Raw genomic sequence first — 18,525 nt, forward strand, 5'->3', positions numbered from 1 at the left:
TCTGGTTTAACAAAGTTCAAATGTGTGGTAGATGCATGGTTGCAGATAGCAGAATGCAGGCACATGCTTAAATGGACATATCCATATGCTTAGTATTTAACCCTAGCATCCAGCGGTCATGGTTAGGAAGCTGATATTGTTCACAAAAAACAATATCTTTTCTAATTCTTGCAAGGTGAAGCTGAAAGTAGTTTACAACAACTTCATCATTGCGTTGAACAGGGGTTGCAACACCATATAGAAATTGGTTCTGGTTAACTACTTTACTTAAATTTTTTACAAATTTACAACTAGTTTTATAAAATATTTTATTAGTCTATGATATCATTATAATATTTAAATATATAATTTACATTTTTTAATAAGCTATAGTTTATCTTTAAGAGGATTTGAGGAATATTTTTCTATAAAATTTCTTGGAAAAATAAAAGTTTGAATCCATAATCTCAATCCCCTATTAACATTTGACCTAAGCGCTGCTCACGGTGATGGAGCAGGCTGGGGAGTTTAGTTAGTTGTTGCGTGTCTGAAGCATGATGGCGCAGCTGGCTATACAGCGCTAGTACACATCTCCCTTTGTTCAGGGTAGACTCACTTTAATATTCTCTTTCTGCCTCTGTAACTAGGTTTTCACTGTTTTTACTGTGCCAGCCTTTTACCTACTCCACGGTTTATCGCTATGACCCCTGGCTACCATCGCCCATTTCTCCTTGCTGCTCTCTCCCTTGGCGGTTACCACAGGCAGCTGGCGATCCAAGTTACCTGACAGTGATGGACCTCGATCTGGTGGATTACTCGAAAGAACCGTTGGCGGAGGGTTCTATCTGGACGACCCCGCGTTCTATTAAGCTAGGGTCGCTTTCATTTAGTAACGAGCTAAATGAGACAATTTCCAGCCTCCCCTCTCTCTCAGGTCCATCTGATCACTAGGTGATTTTTCCAGACGACCCTCCAACCTGGCCATCCCTCTCCACTCCCCCGCCATCTCCGTCATCCCTAGGGTTTGCAACGGGGTGCCTTAACCCTAACCCTCTGTCTCCTACCCCTGGTCACACCTCCCACCCCCTCTGTCTGTTTCCCCCCCCCCCCCCCCCCCCCCGTCCCCTGCTCCTCCCATTCCATCTTCCTCAGCGGTTCCCCTGATTACATTGTGCTCGTCCTTTCCCCCTTCTGGCAGTTTCACTAATATCCCCCCTTTATCAGATGCCCTCCCTGTCGACTCATCCCTTCCCCCCGAGAACCCCCCTATATCTGAGTACATCTCTAACCGTCGAGGAGACTCAGTTGCTGAAGTGAGGCCCTGCAAGAAGACCAAGTGCTTTCGGACCAAAGTTGTTGACACCTTTCTCAAGCTCGAGGAGGATATCTAGCTCGGTGATACAATGGATTTCGCAGATAGGGTTCTAGTCGGAAGAATTCCGGGACGGAACTATATGGTGGCTCGCTTAAAAACATGGGTCTCAGAGGTCTGGGGGCATCATTTAGACGACCTACCCTCAGTACAAACGTTCATGAAGGGGTGGTTTTCCTTACGATTCTCTAGGCCAGATCACACGAACTGGGTCCTATCGTCCTACTGGCACTTTGAGCATGCCCCAGTCCTCTTGAAGCGTTGGTCACCGCTTTTTGACCCAGATACAGAGCAGTTAGGCGTTGGCCCGATCTGGGTCAGATTATCAGGGCTCCCGTTACACTTCTGGTCCGAAGACATTTTCCGCCGCATTGGGAACTCAATTGGCACATACATGGAATTTGATAAATCCTATTTATCTACTGGCAAGATGGCTTTTGCTAGGATTCTGGTGCATATGGATACCAGGGGAGGGTTATAGGAATACATTACCATACAATGGAGATCTTTCACCCGGAAGCAGCCACTGGACTATGAAGGTATACCCTACAGATGTCGCAGGTGCCACAAGGTCGGACACGTATATAAGGACTGCCCCTTGATTAACAAGAGTGGTCACCAATCAGAGGACAAAGACCAGGATGCTCGTACCCCTCGGGACCAACCTCAACCAACTATGGAAGTGGAAGATCTGTCACAACAAGTCCCGGCAGAAGCAGACAAGGCACACGAGAAAGAATCAAGGAAGAAGCGTGGGAAAGCTCCACTTCGGCCTCCCTCCCCACCTCTGACAAGAGGTTGGGCGGCTATAAGGGACACTTATTCCACGGGTATATCTAATTCTCCTCTCTCTTCAGCATATACTACCTTTGTTTCTCCCATATTTCCATCCCTTCCATTGCATGACTGGACTTCGGACTCTTCAGTTGCACCCCTCAATATCTCTCTTTGACTTTCTCATCCTCCCTGGCTCTTCCATCAACCCCCTAACATTCAAAACTACCCCATAGTGCCTCCCCCACCTGCTTACTCCTTCCCTCATCCTTCCCTCTCCCACATTACCTACTCACCTTCATCTGGAATCTTGTTACCCCCTTCGCTCTAGAATGCGATCTCAGGGCCTCGACATCATAGGCTTCAAGGTAGACTCTAACCCCCCTCTTCCCAAACCTCGGCGGCGTCCCTCCCATTTATCCAAAGCCAAGCATCAGGCTGGGGAGGAAATTGCATCTGGAAAACAGAAAACCATCGACTGGGCCCTTAGAGCAGAGCAAACCCCTATCACCCCCCCCCTCCATGAAGCTGCTCTCCTTCAACTGTCGCGGGATGGCTAGCCCAATAAAAAACTAGCCCTAAAGCATCTATTTGCCACAGAGCTTGTAGACATTATATTCCTTCAAGAAACCCTTGGCCTTGCGAGCACTATCACCCCCTTACTTGAATCTTGGCTACCAGGCTGGACTTTCCACTCCCTTGATGCCATGGGCAGATCTGGAGGTTTAACCTTGGGCATATGCAATCGTACCATCAAGACTCTGAGGGTTTGGGGAGGACGGGGGTTCTTGGGAGCAGACATCTACTCTCCTACTCTTGAAGCAGACTTCAGGATCATTAATGTATATGGTCCCTGTCAGGACAGAGCCATTTTTTGGAGGAATCTGTTTAATTCAACCCTCCTGCAACAAGATAACATCATCTTAGGGGGGGACCTAAATTTCTCCTTGGGGTATGCAGAATCTTGGGGCAATCAAGCACAGGTGGATGCGTTGTCTGTTTTCTTTGAAAACCTCCTGGAGATCCACAACTTTATTGATATCCCCTCAGCCAAATTGCAGCCCACCTGGAGGAACAATAGAACAGGGGAAGCAAGCCTGGCTATACGGCTTGACAGATTCCTCATAAAAGAATACTTGGTCAATAGGGGATCCCGTATTAGACAATGGGTGAGCATTGGTGGCCTATCGGATCATCGACCTATCTACCTAGAGCTGCAGGATGTAATAGACAAACCAAAGGCCCTGTTCAAATTTAATTCCACATGGCTACGAGATGTGGAATACATAAAATTGGTGACCAATTTTTGGAAGGCAAACCCCCCTGGCTCTACAGGGAACCTCATGCACGACTTCTCGCATAATATGAAGGAGTTGAAGTCCCTCTCCAATATGTGGGCTAAGAAGAAAAAGGAAGCGGAAGAGCATATTCTCAGAATAGCAGAGGAAGATATCTACTCTTTTGAGGAGGACACGAGAGGATTTATAGTATCTCAGGAGCAAAAGGATAAATACTCTGCATCTTTGCAAAAGAGAACTCAAATCTTAAGAGACAGAGAAGAGAGCTGGGATGATAAGACTAGATTCTACCATAAACATGCCAATGGGAGGAAGGCCATTAATACAATATGGGAGCTCAAAGATACACATGGACGATCAATTCAATCCTTCCGAGAGCTGCACTGGCATGTTCACACTTCAAAAATATCTACAAGGCTCCACCCAATGCTACCCTGGCTGAAGTAATGCGAATTGCGCAGCTCTTTCCCGGCTATGTAGACCAGGAGGCAGAATAGGAACTCTTGCGAGAAGTTTCACTAGAAGAGCTAGAAGACACTCTGAAGTGGCTAAAGAAGGACAAAAGTCTGGGGCCAGATGGATGGACAATGGAATTTTACATTGCCTTCTTCGAGGTTTTAGGAACAGACCTCCTGCGAATCATAAAGGAGAGCAGAAGGAGTGGAAGGATACCAAATGGCCTTAGATCCACTTTTATTGCTCTCATCCCCAAAACTGACAATCCCTCATCCTTTGATGACTTCAGGCCTATATCCTTATGCAACTGCATATATAAAATTATAGCCAATCGAATAAAGCCAATTCTATCCCTTCACATATCCCATGAACAATTTGCCTTTTTGCATAACAGGCAGATTCATGAGGCGATTGGTATTGCTCAAGAACTCCTTCATTCCGTACAGCTTAGGAAACTAAAAGGAATGATTCTGAAGATAGACCTATCTAAAGCCTTTGATAGAGTCAACTGGCTATACCTCTGAATCCTATTAACTCAATTGGGATTTCCTTTTACTTTCATTAAGTGGATCATGAGTTGTATAACCAATGTTCCTTACAGTGTTCTCATTAATGGATCGGCATCCCCCTTTTTTCATGCTGAGCGGGGTCTCAGGCAGGGATGCCCCCTATCCCCACTACTGTTCCTTCTCATCATGGAGGGCCTAAGCAGAATTATAGGAGAAGAACACAGACAGGGGAGAATCAGGGGCATCAAAATCACTGACACAACTATATTGACTCATTTTCTCTTTGTGGATGATGTTCTCATATTCCTCAATGGGGGCATCGACGATCTCACTGCTCTTCACCAAGCTATTGGTACCTTTCAAATGGCCACGGGTATGATGCTGAATGAATCCAAATCCACTATAACAGCATCCGGGTGCTCCCAAAATGAATTACAATTTGCCCTAAGGAGATTCCCCTTTATTACCCAACCTATAGAGGAAGGTCTGAGGTACCTTGGCTACCGACTGAAGCCGTTTGGTTACAAAATAGCTGATTGGATCTGGCTCATTACTAAGGTAGAAAAGCGTTTGAACATATGGTACCATAAATACCTGTCCAGGGCAGGCAGGTTGGTTCTGATCAAAGCTGTTTTAGAAGCAACGCCTGTATATTGGATGACCTTAGCCTGGATTCCCAGGGGCATTCTAGATAGGTTGCAAAATATTTGTTGTCGCTTTCTATGGAAGGGGAAACAGACAGGGAGAATTTTTGCCTGGACAAGATGGGAATCTTTGGCACTGCCTAAACGATGGGGTGGATGGGGGATTAAGAGATTGGACACCTTTTCCAAAGCACTTGCAGTGACAAAAGCTATGGACCTGATAAGAAATGGATTGACTTGGAGAATTCGATCTGGTTCCCTAGTGCGCATAGGAGAAGACCCCTGGGTAGGCTGTGGCAATGCACACAGACTTCTCGGAGAGCTGAGAACACATCTTGTTGATAAATTATAACACATATATGTCATATAGCTGACAACAGTCGATCCTCTCTGACGCAGCAAACCTAGAAAACAGGATTTGCTCTAAAGGCAACAAGACTAGAGAGACTACATATCTGCATTAACCGAGGCCCATATCAGGATCTCAGAAGGAGATGATGAGCTCATTTGGGCCCTTGCCAAACATGGATATTATGCCCCCAAGATAGGATATCTAGTTCTGATGGATCCCCTCAAGCTGCCAGCCTCTGAGCCTTGGTGGAACCTTTTATGGAAGTTAAAAGCAGCCCCAAGAACAAAGTTGCTTCTGTGGTCTATACTGAACAACAAGGTCCCGACGGGAGCAAACCTGATGAAACAATCTTTCTCAGGGCCTTTTTGGTGCCACCTATGCAAAAACAGCAATGAAGATACAAAACACCTCTTTCTGGACTACCCTATCTCACAAGAGCTATGGAATGGATTTCTCTCAATGCTCTCCATTCACTGTCGATGGCACAACAACAACTTAAAGGATGCATGGAATAATTGGTGGAAAGACACCATAGGCAAGGAAAGGAATATACCTCTGCTCATTTGCTGGGCATTATGGATAGCCAGGAATCAAATTATTTTTCAGCAAAAGTCCCCCTATTGGCCTTCCATACTGAACAGAACCTTAGCGGATTATCATTCGATTCCTGAAGACATCACTCAAAAACAACACAGAAATATTGAGACAGAAGTCATCAACTCCTCCATACCATGGGCTTACTTTGATGGATCGACACAGGAATTGGGTTGTGGAGGCGGAGCAGTATTGCACTTATCAGTAACAAATTATTTTAAAATACAAATGGGTTTGGGCAAAGGAACAAATAACTATGCTGAGCTTTTAACTGCTAAATACCTCATCCAATATGCTATATATAAACAATGCACAAACTTGCAACTATATGGTGACTCAAAACTGGTTGTTAACTGGATCAACAAAAAACACATCTGCAATGCATATACATTGAAGCATATTCTGGATGAGATTCATAGACTTATTATGTCTTTTGACTCTTTCACTTGTCATCATATTTATAGGGAGCGGAACACAGTTGTCGACCACTTATCCAAGGAAGCAGCGCTCAGGGATGACGATACTTGGTTGATATGCGAGGAAAAGGATGGTGTCGTCTATCAGCACTATCACAGACCCTTCATAGACCCTGAATCTTTTTGAAGCAGCATTGCAAGGGACAGGAAACTTTGACATTATCTTTTTGCTTATATTGTAAATATTTATCAGAACTTTTATAGCACCATACCCTCTCTGCGAAGAGGCCAGCAGCTCTCTATTTTTTGTTATTCTCACATAGCTCGCTCCCTGCGTGGAGGAATGCACAAAAGTATTTTCATCTTTTTGAACAGGCAATGCCTCACTTAAGTAATGCTCTGCATATACAAAATGTAATTTTCTCCTATAATGAAAATTACGACTTTTTCCACGAAAATAAATAAATTAAAAAATAAATAAATAAAAATAATAAAAAATAAAATAAAAATAATAATAATAATAATAAATTTTAATGGGAAACAAATAATAAAATTTCAATTTAAAGCAATATTGTGATTTTTTTAAATATTCAATGTATTTGATTTTCTTTTTGCAACTTCAATTACTTTAAAATATTTTCCATTTTAAAATTTGAAATTACAAAACAAAAATTAAGTTATTTACTATCTATGTTAAAAGAACCATTCTGGCTCTCATTCTTTACAAAGACTCTCATTCCCTAATTAATAATCCAGTGAGTTTCTTGCATCAAAAATATTTATCTTAATGGTTCAAGTTCGTAAAAATTTCAATGGAATTCCTTAAAAATTCAAGCATATTTCCTAAAAATTTCCATGGAATCCCTTTAAAATTCAAGCATCTTTATCCCAGAAATTGAGATATTGTATTAAGGGAACCATTGTGACTCTTTGATTCATTACCAATCTGGGTTAAAGGAATCCGTCAATTTTGTCAAAATTCTCGTGGGATCGTTTCTCTACATGAAGCATCTTTATCCTAATCCTTGAAGTTTGTAAAAATTCTCATGGGGTTGTTTTTAGGGAAAAATAACAAAGAGAAATATTTCTCTCTTAAAACACTTCACATTCAAGTTTCAAGATATATATAGAGTATTACAAATTCTTCGTTACAATTCATAAAGGCAGATCACCCAAACAAATATTATGAGTTTAGATATTGTTATGCTCTGAGGCACGGAAACAAAATACAAGTATATCCATTTGGATCTGAAATCAAGAAACAAAATAAATTCGACTAAGGTGTAAATTGACATAGTCAATCTATATGTTGGAACCATATCAACTTATCAACTACAGGTAGAAGTGAGTGTAGTGAAGAATGCTAGAAGTGAGTGTAGTGAAGAACGCTGACCAGTAGAATAGGGTTCGAAAAAAATTGTAGAATAAGGGATTGTGCACTTTTTTTTAGCATATAGAAGGCTACATAAACCCCTTGAAATCGTTTCACTAATAGTTCCAACAAATTGTTCAAGGAATTTGACATAACCTAATTGCATATGGCTTGGCTTCAATAATTCCAACAAGGCACCCAAAGAGAAATGCATGAATCCAAGGAGAAATGTACACTGGTGGTTGTTACAATGGTAGATGGAGTGGTGACTGTTACAATCCTAGAGAAATACATGAATCCAAGGAGAAATGTACACTGGTGGTTGTTACAATGGTAGATTGAGTGGTGACTGTTATAATCCTAGATGGACTAGCCATAGGTTACAATCCAACTAATGAAACATAAAAATAAATATTCTTAATAAGGATACAATTCAAATAATAAAACATAATTCATCTAATAAAACATAATAGCTTTAATAACAAATGCAGTTCCACTACAACTTCCTTATAGCTAATTAATTTGAAGTAGTCTAACAAAGCGGAGGAATTTCTTGGTTTCCTTCGTTGTCTAGAAAAACGTTCGGCTCCAACCATCGGCAATTCTTCCGCCCTCGGCCGCCTTTCGCAAGCTCCATCATCCTCCTTTCCCGCCACTCCATTCCAACCTGTCAAACAATGGATAAAACAGTGCACGATACTCATTCAATGCAACCTTTGGGTACTCAAAATTTCAAAATTCAAATGTTATTTCCGCGCCCAAGGTGCCCACAAAATTGCAATTGAAAATTCATCGAGCGGAGATGGATTTGTATGAATTGTTCATATCTCTCGGCCAAATCATGGGAAGGGTGAGCTCGCTCTTGTCTTCGATCCCTACTTTGTCTATCGAACTTAGGGCGGCTGTGATGTCTGTGCTGACAGCCAAATCATGGGAAGGATGAGCTCGCTCTTGTAACTTGGGGCGGCTGTGATGTCTGTGCTGGCAGTGGGAATAGTTTGGCACATTCACAACCAGAGGAGCTCCTGCGCTTACCTGGTGGCGTTCAGCTGCTACAAGCCCCCAGAAGACCAAAAATTGAACACAGAGCTCTCCGAATACGTCATTTGCAAGAGTGATCTGATGCCAGAGTCACTAAAATTCGTGGTAAACGTTCACATAAAATCGAGCCTCGGGCAAGAGTCCTACGCGCCCAATTCCTTCTTCCAAGGCGACATTGTGTCGTCAATGGCCAAAGGGTGGCTAGAGATGCAGGAGGCCTTTGTTTCTACACTCGACAGATTGTTCATAGACAGCAGCCTCCTGATTTATCGTAACTCATTGGCAAGGCATAGCCGTTCCATATAGAAATTTATCGCCTTCTCCGACGACGGACTGTTGCTCGAGTACCGGCAAGATGGAAATACTACACGAGAGTGCATTAGAGAAATGGGAGGCAATCCGTATGGGTTCTCTCTTAGACTCTCCGATGGTTCCACCGAAGGATTTCGATATATCAGAATGGAGCCCGACGGGAACCTAAAGCTGTATTTGCAAACGCAGTCCAGATTGAAAGTGGAGAGCGATTTCTTCGTGGATTTCTTTAATGATATCTGCCGCCTTCCCAACTACTGCGGCCCTTACGGTATTTGTGTAAATCCTGGAGCACGGTGCACCTGCCCGGCCCCGGAGTCGTCTTATTTCTCGCAGCCGGATCGGGCGTCCGCCGGCTGCAAGCCTAAGCAGGAACTAAGATGCAATTCCAGTCATACATTAGTGGAGGTGCGAGGAATCGATTATTTTCCTAGCAGGTATTTAGATCTGCTTCAAGTAAGCCTTGATGAATGCAAGAGGCTCTGTTTGTCCAACTGCTCTTGCGTAGCTGCGTTCTACTGGCAATCCTACGGCTCCTGCTTTCATTACGAAGAGCTTTTGTCTATGAAAACGGTATCAGATCAAACACAGTTAGGGTACATCAAGGTCATGGATGAATCACCCCAGGTCACGAATCTCGTTTCTGGAAGCGGCCCAAGAACATTGTCAGGGTCATAACAGAACGCCCCCTATGCTGACGCCCGATCCGGCTGCGAGAAATAAGCCTTTCCTTAAGTGTTTGGACCCTCTTCGACTTGGCAGTGGTCCTGAATCTAGACAGAAGTTTAAGCATATCTAGCAAGTTTGTTTTGACATTATTCCAACTAGGCAACTTGTGAAGAAAACAGAAAGTTAGATGAGTATGTGAGAAGTCCAGGAACAAGATGTCATTGCTATAAGTAAAGTTGTCAAGAGTCGCAGGGTTACATAAATTGAAGGGCAGACAATGTTGGGAAGATAAAATGATAAGATAAAATGATGGACATATGGATCTACAAAATCATAGGTAAAGGCATTTGTTAGAGGAGTGGATACAACGTACAGAGTAACCATTGAAGTTTCCTGCCATGTAGATTTAGTGATTTGGACCATGATCTATGTTTGCATTGTGAATTATATCGATCAAATTCTTGAAGATTGGTATTCCAGATGTTGGTAATGTACTTGATGACATGAAATTTGTGGCTATAAATAAACATAAATTCATGAAAAATCCATTCCAGCAAGATCCTATAAGTTCCCATACCCTGGTCTTCACATTTGATTCAATCCAAGTACATTTTATTTCGTACCTATGTATTAAAGTAATGGATATCGATTTGAAGGAGATATTAATTGGGACAAAGGAATTGTACTCAAAGTTGCATCAAAAGTTCAAATGATTGAAGGAAAGAATGTTTGGCAAAGTCAAGGAATGTATTAAAGAACCAAATAGGAGCCTCACCGCATATGTAGAAGCTCAACAAAAGTAGTTGAAGTTCCTTAGATGCGAGAATAATCTCTTGAAGTTACATCGTGATCCAAAAAATATTACAATGAGTTTATGTATACTATTGATCAAATACTATTGATCAAAGTTTCTGGAGCAAGAAAACATAGAAAGTCTGTTGGGTCCCTATAATACTAGTAATTATCCCATTACTATTGTAGTTGCATCCCTTGTTAATATTGTTGTACCCCTATTATCCCCATATTATTATTACTGTGCCCCATAGAGGGATCCATAGAATCCCTCTATTGTTATTTTTGTGGCTTTATATTATTATTGTTAGCTCGGCTGGGTTATATTATGACTCCTTAGACTCCTATATATAGAAAGGAGGTTTTGTTATTTGAATCATCCAAGAATTGTTCATTTATGTAATGTAAAGGAGGTTGCCCCCTCAAAGAGGCTGAATTCTAAGGCGTTGATCTATCTTTTCTATCTTTTCTTGAGCTGGTTTCATAACATTGTCAACATGAATCACTTGCAGGACATGCAGAGAATTTGATAGTCGTAGAAGAGTTTGATAGGCTTCAGTCATTACTATTGGGGCACGTGAATGTAAAAAAATATCATTCTATTGAGAAAACATAAGAGGTTCGACATATTCATCACACTTGTGGCCTTAATTAGAGTTAATGTTGTGAGTCAAGAGAGATAATATGTTGGTAGTAAAACGAGTCAATCTACTGCTGACCATGTTTAGGTTGGATTGGATAAAATGATGAGTTTTGTTGGCCAATATTTGCGAAAGGATAAGCATACTCAAGTAGCAACTAAAATGGTTGTAGGAAGGTTAAATAGTTTGATTCAAATGCCCGTGTAGTGCATGGTTAGGTTCACTATAAAAAAGTTTGATGAAGAAAAATCACCACAACTGTTATTTCTTCAGTCAAGTCACTATTCATTCCTTTTGAAATATGCACACCATGAAAATAAACTAACTAAATATGGAGATCTCATCTATCAAGTTATCGCTTTAGGGACATGAATAAGGTAGCTCTAGATTGGATGAAAGAAGAAATTATCTTTAACATAGCTCAAGTAAATGTCTTTATGTATAGATTATCGTAAAAGGGATGGCCATAAATTCATTATGAAGAAGATGGTTTAGTGAAGGTGATTTATGCCTTCACTAGAATTTCCGATGACTTGGACACGAGGTTGCTTTTATATACCCCAAGGTCATAGCCTAAAACTACAGTCATTCCTCACACTGATTTACAAATGCGATTCACGACCTCTTCTAGGCAATCTCTACATGGAGTCACAAATCACATTTTGAGTTGACAACGACTCCTCCCTGTGATAAAAAATTGCGACTTACGACCCCTTACGAGCCTATCGCATGCGATAGATTCATTGCATGGATTCAAGACCTCCCTTGTAGCTAGAAAAATGTAACCTAGGCTTGTAATAAAATCGTGACCTCCCTTAGTTCTACTCATGCGATAAAAACATTACACAAATTGGACATGCGACCTTAGTAACCCCATAACATGTGATGAACACATCACGCATTGTCTCAGTATGACTAGAGACAAAATCTGAAAGTGCGACTAAGGTCGGGCTGCGATCTACGATTTGTACTAAATGTGAGACCTGCGACTTGCAACGTGTGATCTTTGACCATTAGCAAATGGCGAACTCAATCGTTTTGTATTCCTCTTCATTATATTGAAAATGGAATCTAAGGTTTGTGATAAGGATTGAACCAATAGCCCAAAGACTATGATCCAACGTTGATGTGAATGGTCTGGAGCTTACGTAACTATAATGGACCACTACAAACTCATTCTTGCATATCCTGAAGGCAAAAACAACACCTGGTATTGCAACATGATCACAATTGCCAATGAATCTGCAGACAAGGTGTTGATTATTACAAATGTGATCCATAGAGACTTTAACGCTATGAACAAGGAGCTTCATAATCCAGTTTATATGTTCCAAGGTGTGGTCCTCTAAAGAAGTACAAAAGGAATTGAAATGAATGGTTTCACTGCAGATCCAGGTTACATAGAATGTATACACTATTTCTCAAGCCCATGCATAGGGCATAATCAATTGCAGGAATGAGCCTATTGGGATACCTTGGGGTTATTAGAATCCATTCACTAATGCAAGAACAAAGAAAATACAAGTTACCTAAATTAGGTCTTATGCACAAATCTCATGTTTAGTATGGAAGAAAAGAAGATTAGAAGCCTATGCTCAGAGAATGTGGCTTTGCCAGATCTCTTTAGAAGGATATTTCATCACACCTCTTTCTTGGAAATAATACTGAGAGGGGGGGTGAATCAGTATTATCAGATCAATAAAACCTTTTCAATTTCATGCTCAGAAACATATACGCGACTTCAGTTAAGTGAACCCGCGTGTACACGCGACTGTGTCTAAAGCAACTAGCGTATATGCAGAGATCTTATGATTCAGTTAATCTTATCTTCAGTAAATGCATCAGAATATTATTAAGCATATTAACAGTAAACAGGTGCAGTATAACAGAACAGATCATCACACAAAAGCCACACACATGAACACCATGATATAAGGTGGAAACCCAATGTGGGTGAAAACCACCTGCTGCAATTTGTCTCTTTCTTCTTTAATAAGAAACTTCTTTTACAATGTACTGGTGCAGTCCTTTACCAGCACGCAGGCTACAACCCTCTTAGCTTTTGTACTAGCCGATCCATTTACTAGTACGTAGGTGCCTACCTACAGAATGCTTCTTTACTCGTTTTCCAGCTGCTAGTGGAAGGGAGCTACAACCCCCTGGCTCTTGTACTGGCTGATATGTTTACCAGTACGTAGGTGTCGGCCTACGACCTACCCGGGACCACGTTTCATACATTTTCATACTGGATCCATAAGACAATTATCATTGTAGTACAACCTGCATCATCAATCACTGAAACACCCAATTCTGAATCACTGTAACCCTGTCAACAACAACCAGATAACATAGCAATAACCAGATCCAGCTCCATATTCAAATATCATACTTCACATTGTATACGCTACTTGGATGAACCCAACCTGCGTGTATACGCTCTTTTACCAAAACCAACCCGCGTACAGATCTGTGAATTCAACCTTAAAACTATGTAGCTATATCAGACATCAAAACATACCCAGATCATAATAATAAACATGCGTCAGTAGATCTAGTCTATCCAGAGTCAAACCATATGAAGATAATCATTCCAACCCTTGAGATCTCGTTCCATCATTCATCATCCTCCACATGAGTGAAACCTTGGTTCAGATCACCAACCCATAACCAGCACTTGGATCTCACACTTCCTCAGATCTTCATCACTCATACTCACTACTTGCTCAACTTGCCTAATGATCTTCTCCTTATATAGCCTTAGGCCTTATTCAATACCAAGAGCCAAAACCATAGTAACCCAATACCATCAACTTCAAAACTAGGGATCGACACGCCCGTCGAGACACAATGGTCCGAAACCATAGGCACAACTTCCAAGGACTAACCGCCATGGACCAAAGGTACTTTTCCACATACACGCACTTTTGCTGAAGCCAACCTGCGTGTACACGCGACTTGGGCTTAATGAACCTGCATGTATTAACTTTCTTGTCCTGCTGTACTGAGATCTGTCCTCTGATTAAGTTGCCATCACCTGTACCAACCTCTGAGCACCTGAACCAACCTCTGAGTGAGTTGCCATCAAGGACAACACTAGAAGCATAATGCCAACACTCTTTGCCCGTTTCTCCACCATCTACACTGAAGAGCAGTCCTTGGAGGCTTAGTTATCTATGCAAGAATTCATCACTCCTTTTACTCATTGTTTAAACATACCACTGTCCTCAATCATTTGGATATAAAAATACCTTTGAAATCATTCGGGAGTCACTTGTGTTAAATAAGCTAATGAACGGGCTTGGAACTCAAATAAATGCTAAGAATTTTGTCCTTAAACATATGATAGATATGTTAGCACTTCTAGCATGATAGGAAGAGGAAAAGGCACATTGTGAGTTAACAAGTTGATAAGGGATTGGATGTTGTGAATTTGGAGTTTAGAAAGCTTTCGCAACATATCGAGGAGAAATTCAAGAGCGCAATATTAGAAAATGGTGCCAAATGAAGTTAAGTCTGTTGAGGATAATATTATAAGTAATTTCGAGAAAACATTGATACTTTCCAAAACAAAACAAGGTTGTCCAAGTAAAAGGATGAGAAATTTGGCATATTAAGGCAATGAAAAGGCTTATTAGTTAATCATTCTAATCACCCGAAGTTGTCTCAACCATAAAGAGTCTGGAAGGATCATGAATTAAAGGATGGGGATGGTCTTAAAGACCTTGCTTGTATTGTTTGAAAGAAGGACATAATTGTTGGCAAGGGAATTCTTCCAAAACACGGTTAAGGAAGTTTTGAGTGATATTGCACAAACGATACATACACTGACAGTATTGTGATGCAAAAAAGAACACTTAAGGAAAGGCTTCTTAAGGAACGCCCCCTATGCGGACGCCTGATCCGGCTGCGAGAAATAAGACAACTCTGGGGCCGGGCAAGTGCACCGTGGTCTAGGATTTATACAAAAACCGTAAGGGCCGCAATAGTTGGGAAGGCGGCAGATATCATTAAAGAAATCCATGAAGAAATCGCTCTCTACTTTCAATCTAGACGGCGTTTGCAAATACAGCTTTAGGTTCCCATCAGGCTCCATTCTGATATATCGAAATCTTTCGGTGGAACGGTTATTCCTTGCTAATGAGTTACCATAAATCAAGAGGTCGTTGTCTATGAACAATCTGTCGAGTGTAGAAACAAAGGCCTCCTGCATCTCTAGCCACCCTTCGGCCATTGACAACACAATGTCACCCTGGAAGAAGGAATTGGGCGCGTAGGACTCCTGCCTGAGGCTCGATTTTATGTGAATGTTTACCACGAATTTCAGCGACTCTGGCATCGGATCGCTCTTGCAAATGATGTATTCAGAGAGCTCTGTGTTCATTTTTCGGTCTTCCGGGGGCTTGTAGCAGCTGAACGCCACTAGGTAAGCGCAGGAGCTCCTCTGGCTGTGAATGTGCCAAACTATTCCCACTGCCAGCACAGACATCACGACCACCCCAAGTTCGAGAGCCGAAGTAGGGATCGAAGACAAGAGCGAGCTCACCCCTCCCATGATTCGGCCGAGAGATATGAACGATTCATACAAATCCATCTCTGCTCGATGAATTTTTCAATTGAAATTTCGTGGGCACCTTGGGCGCGGAAATAACATTTGAATTTTGAAATTTTGGGCACCCAAGTTGCATTGAATGAGTATCGTGCACTGTCTTATCCACCGTCTAACAAGTTGGAATGGAGCTGCCGGGAAAGGAGGGTGGCGGAGCTCGCGAAAGGTGGGGGAGGGCGGAGGAATTTCCGATGGCCAGAGCTGGACGTTTTTCTAGGCAGTGACGGAAACCAGGCAATTCCTCCGCCTTGTCAGACTATTCCAATTAATTTAACTATATATGGAGTGGTGTTGATTACAATGCAAGTTACAATCCTATAAATGGAGTGGTCAGTGTTACAGTAAGTTACAATACATATTTAGTTATAGCTAATTAATTTAACAATATGTAGTGGCTTCAGTCCATGTTACAATCCATTAGATGGAGTGGAGGTCTTACAATCCAAGTTACAATCCATATTGTTTAATTTTTTTTTTATTTTTTTTTTTTTGTTCTCATTAATTAACAAACGTGCCTACCAGCAACAACAAACTTTTAATTCATTTTACTCAAATGTTTTGCCAAGTGGGCTTTTAATTCATTTTACTCAAATGTTTTGCCAAGTGAGCATACCCTTGAAGCAAAAGTGATTAGACACCACTTACTTAATGAAATGGAAAAAACAGTTAGAGAATGTGAAAAGTTTTAACTTTTAGTCACAATTTGACAATGACATGGTGATGAATAATAGGTACAATAAATTTTAACAACAAACTTTTAATTCATTTTAATCAAATGTTTTGCTAAGTGGACATACCTTGGAAGCCAAAGTGATTAGACACCACTTACTTAATTAATGAAATAGACAAAACAGTTAGAGAATCTAAAATGTTTTAACTTTTAGTCACAATTTGACAATGACATGGTGATGAATAATACTTGCAATAAATATTTAATAACCTTGCCCTGTTTTACCATGAAAATGCTTCCTGACAATTTCATTCATTGATATAGTCTTCTTCCAAGTTGCCATATATTCCTCCCCTTTTAGCATGTAAACTTTTCAGAATGTAAACGGACAATTTCATTCATTGATATAATGGCTATTACAAGAATATAGTGACATCTTTAAATTTAAAGTATCCCATCAAAAAAATAATTATAAAAGCCTATCAACTTACTTAAAATTATAGAATTATGTTTCAATAAAATTGTTTAAAATACCAATTTATTATTCCAAATTCTTCTTTTGATTAAAATAAATTTAAAAAATAAAAAGTTGTTGGCTCACTGTTCGTTGGCAAAAATATATTATCGCTAAGACCTTCTAATTGCATTTTCAATTGGTAATCAACCCGTGGAAAATGCTCATGCGTTTCGGAGATATTTTGCCCTCAAATGCAAACCTACTGAAACTCATGTCTGCATAACGGACATGAAATGCTACGCAGAAACCAATCAAGAATGCATTCTTCATGATAAATGTGACTGCAAGGTAAACGTTTTACACGCTCTTTAACAATAAAAAAATCATGACAGATTGTGCATAGCATTCCCTCACCCGCACCATCACTTGTGCCGATGAGCTCCCCCGAAATCATAACCGTAGGCATACTGTCCAGAGTCACTGAGGCTGAGAGAGCAATGGATATATGGACATTGTCCCGAATACTCAGCAATTCCCACACATCTCCTCGACTACAATATCTAAACACTACACTCGAGATCAAGTGTTGTTGAACTCCCTCCCTGCCTGCCTCTGAAATGAAGTCAAATTCACTTGTCGCAACTGCTGAAGTCTCCCAAGAAGAAGATACCTTGGCCAGCGTTCGGTCCAATATCTCTTTAGCAAGATCTGTCATATAACGGTACGTTTCAATATTGTTTCCATTTCCTGATTCTTCCATTTTTATCCCAGAAATTCACTGCTTTGAGCCCACAGGTCAATTTGGTGAAGAAAAAATGTTCGTTCAGACTTACAAATAGTCGTTGTGAAGAAAAAATGTTTGTTTAGACTTACAAATAGTCGTTTGCGGGCATAACCGTATGGCTTGTATTTTTAGGGCCGACGGACGATCCTAACCTTTCACTGCCGGTCTCCATAACCATCCACTTTCACCTTAATTCTTCAAAGAATTAAAATGAGTAGCAATTGCATCAAATGTTGCAAAAAAAAATGCCGTAAAGTATAAATTGGAGAAGAATCCCACCATATAATGCAACAATGATGTTGTAACAATGTTGTTCTCGTGCCTCTTTGTTCTGCAGCGAATTTTGGAGCCATTTGTCTAAGTTGGCCTTTCCGACACGCCTAATCCTTTCCTCTTCATCAACATCTTTTTCTTCTGCATTGGCATTTGCCTGAGTTGCCTTCTTGCTGCGTTGACAATAGTTGTTGAAGCACATCATCTAAATCATCCTCCTCCCCATTTGCACATGCCACACTACTTGCATCTCCATAATCATGACTTGTTTTCCTTTCTAGATCTTTTACACCTCGCACTCTCTCCCTCAAAAAGTGATTCAGCGCTTGATGCTTCTAGGTCATCTTCTAGAATCTGTGTTCACTTAAACAGATATACTAGCCATTGACAAATTCGATCATCATAATTCATCTCCGTGTAATATGGTTGTTTAACCAGCATTGTATGAATGAAATGAAACTACAATACCATGGACACATCCATGACCATTCATATATTGTTGCTTTATTAGCCA

The 18,525-nt window shown here is 40.9% G+C and overlaps 2 protein-coding genes across 2 annotated transcripts; both read left to right on the forward strand.

Annotated features, from left to right (window-relative positions):
* The first annotated feature begins 1,382 nt into the window (after nucleotides 1-1,382).
* On the forward strand, nucleotides 1,383-1,832 carry LOC149170372 (uncharacterized). Its single transcript, XM_089425543.1, has one exon. It carries the CDS (start codon nucleotides 1,383-1,385, stop codon nucleotides 1,830-1,832), a length of 450 nt encoding a protein of 149 aa, XP_089281669.1.
* A 2,742-nt stretch (nucleotides 1,833-4,574) lies between these two features.
* On the forward strand, nucleotides 4,575-5,384 carry LOC149170373 (uncharacterized). Its single transcript, XM_089425544.1, has one exon. It carries the CDS (start codon nucleotides 4,575-4,577, stop codon nucleotides 5,382-5,384), a length of 810 nt encoding a protein of 269 aa, XP_089281670.1.
* The last annotated feature ends 13,141 nt before the right edge of the window (nucleotides 5,385-18,525 follow it).

The sequence above is a fragment of the Pinus tabuliformis genome, chromosome 4_2 (genome assembly GCF_031772625.1).
Source record: "Pinus tabuliformis cultivar Carrire ecotype Pingquan chromosome 4_2, CPIR1, whole genome shotgun sequence".
Lineage (NCBI taxonomy): Eukaryota > Viridiplantae > Streptophyta > Pinopsida > Pinales > Pinaceae > Pinus > Pinus tabuliformis.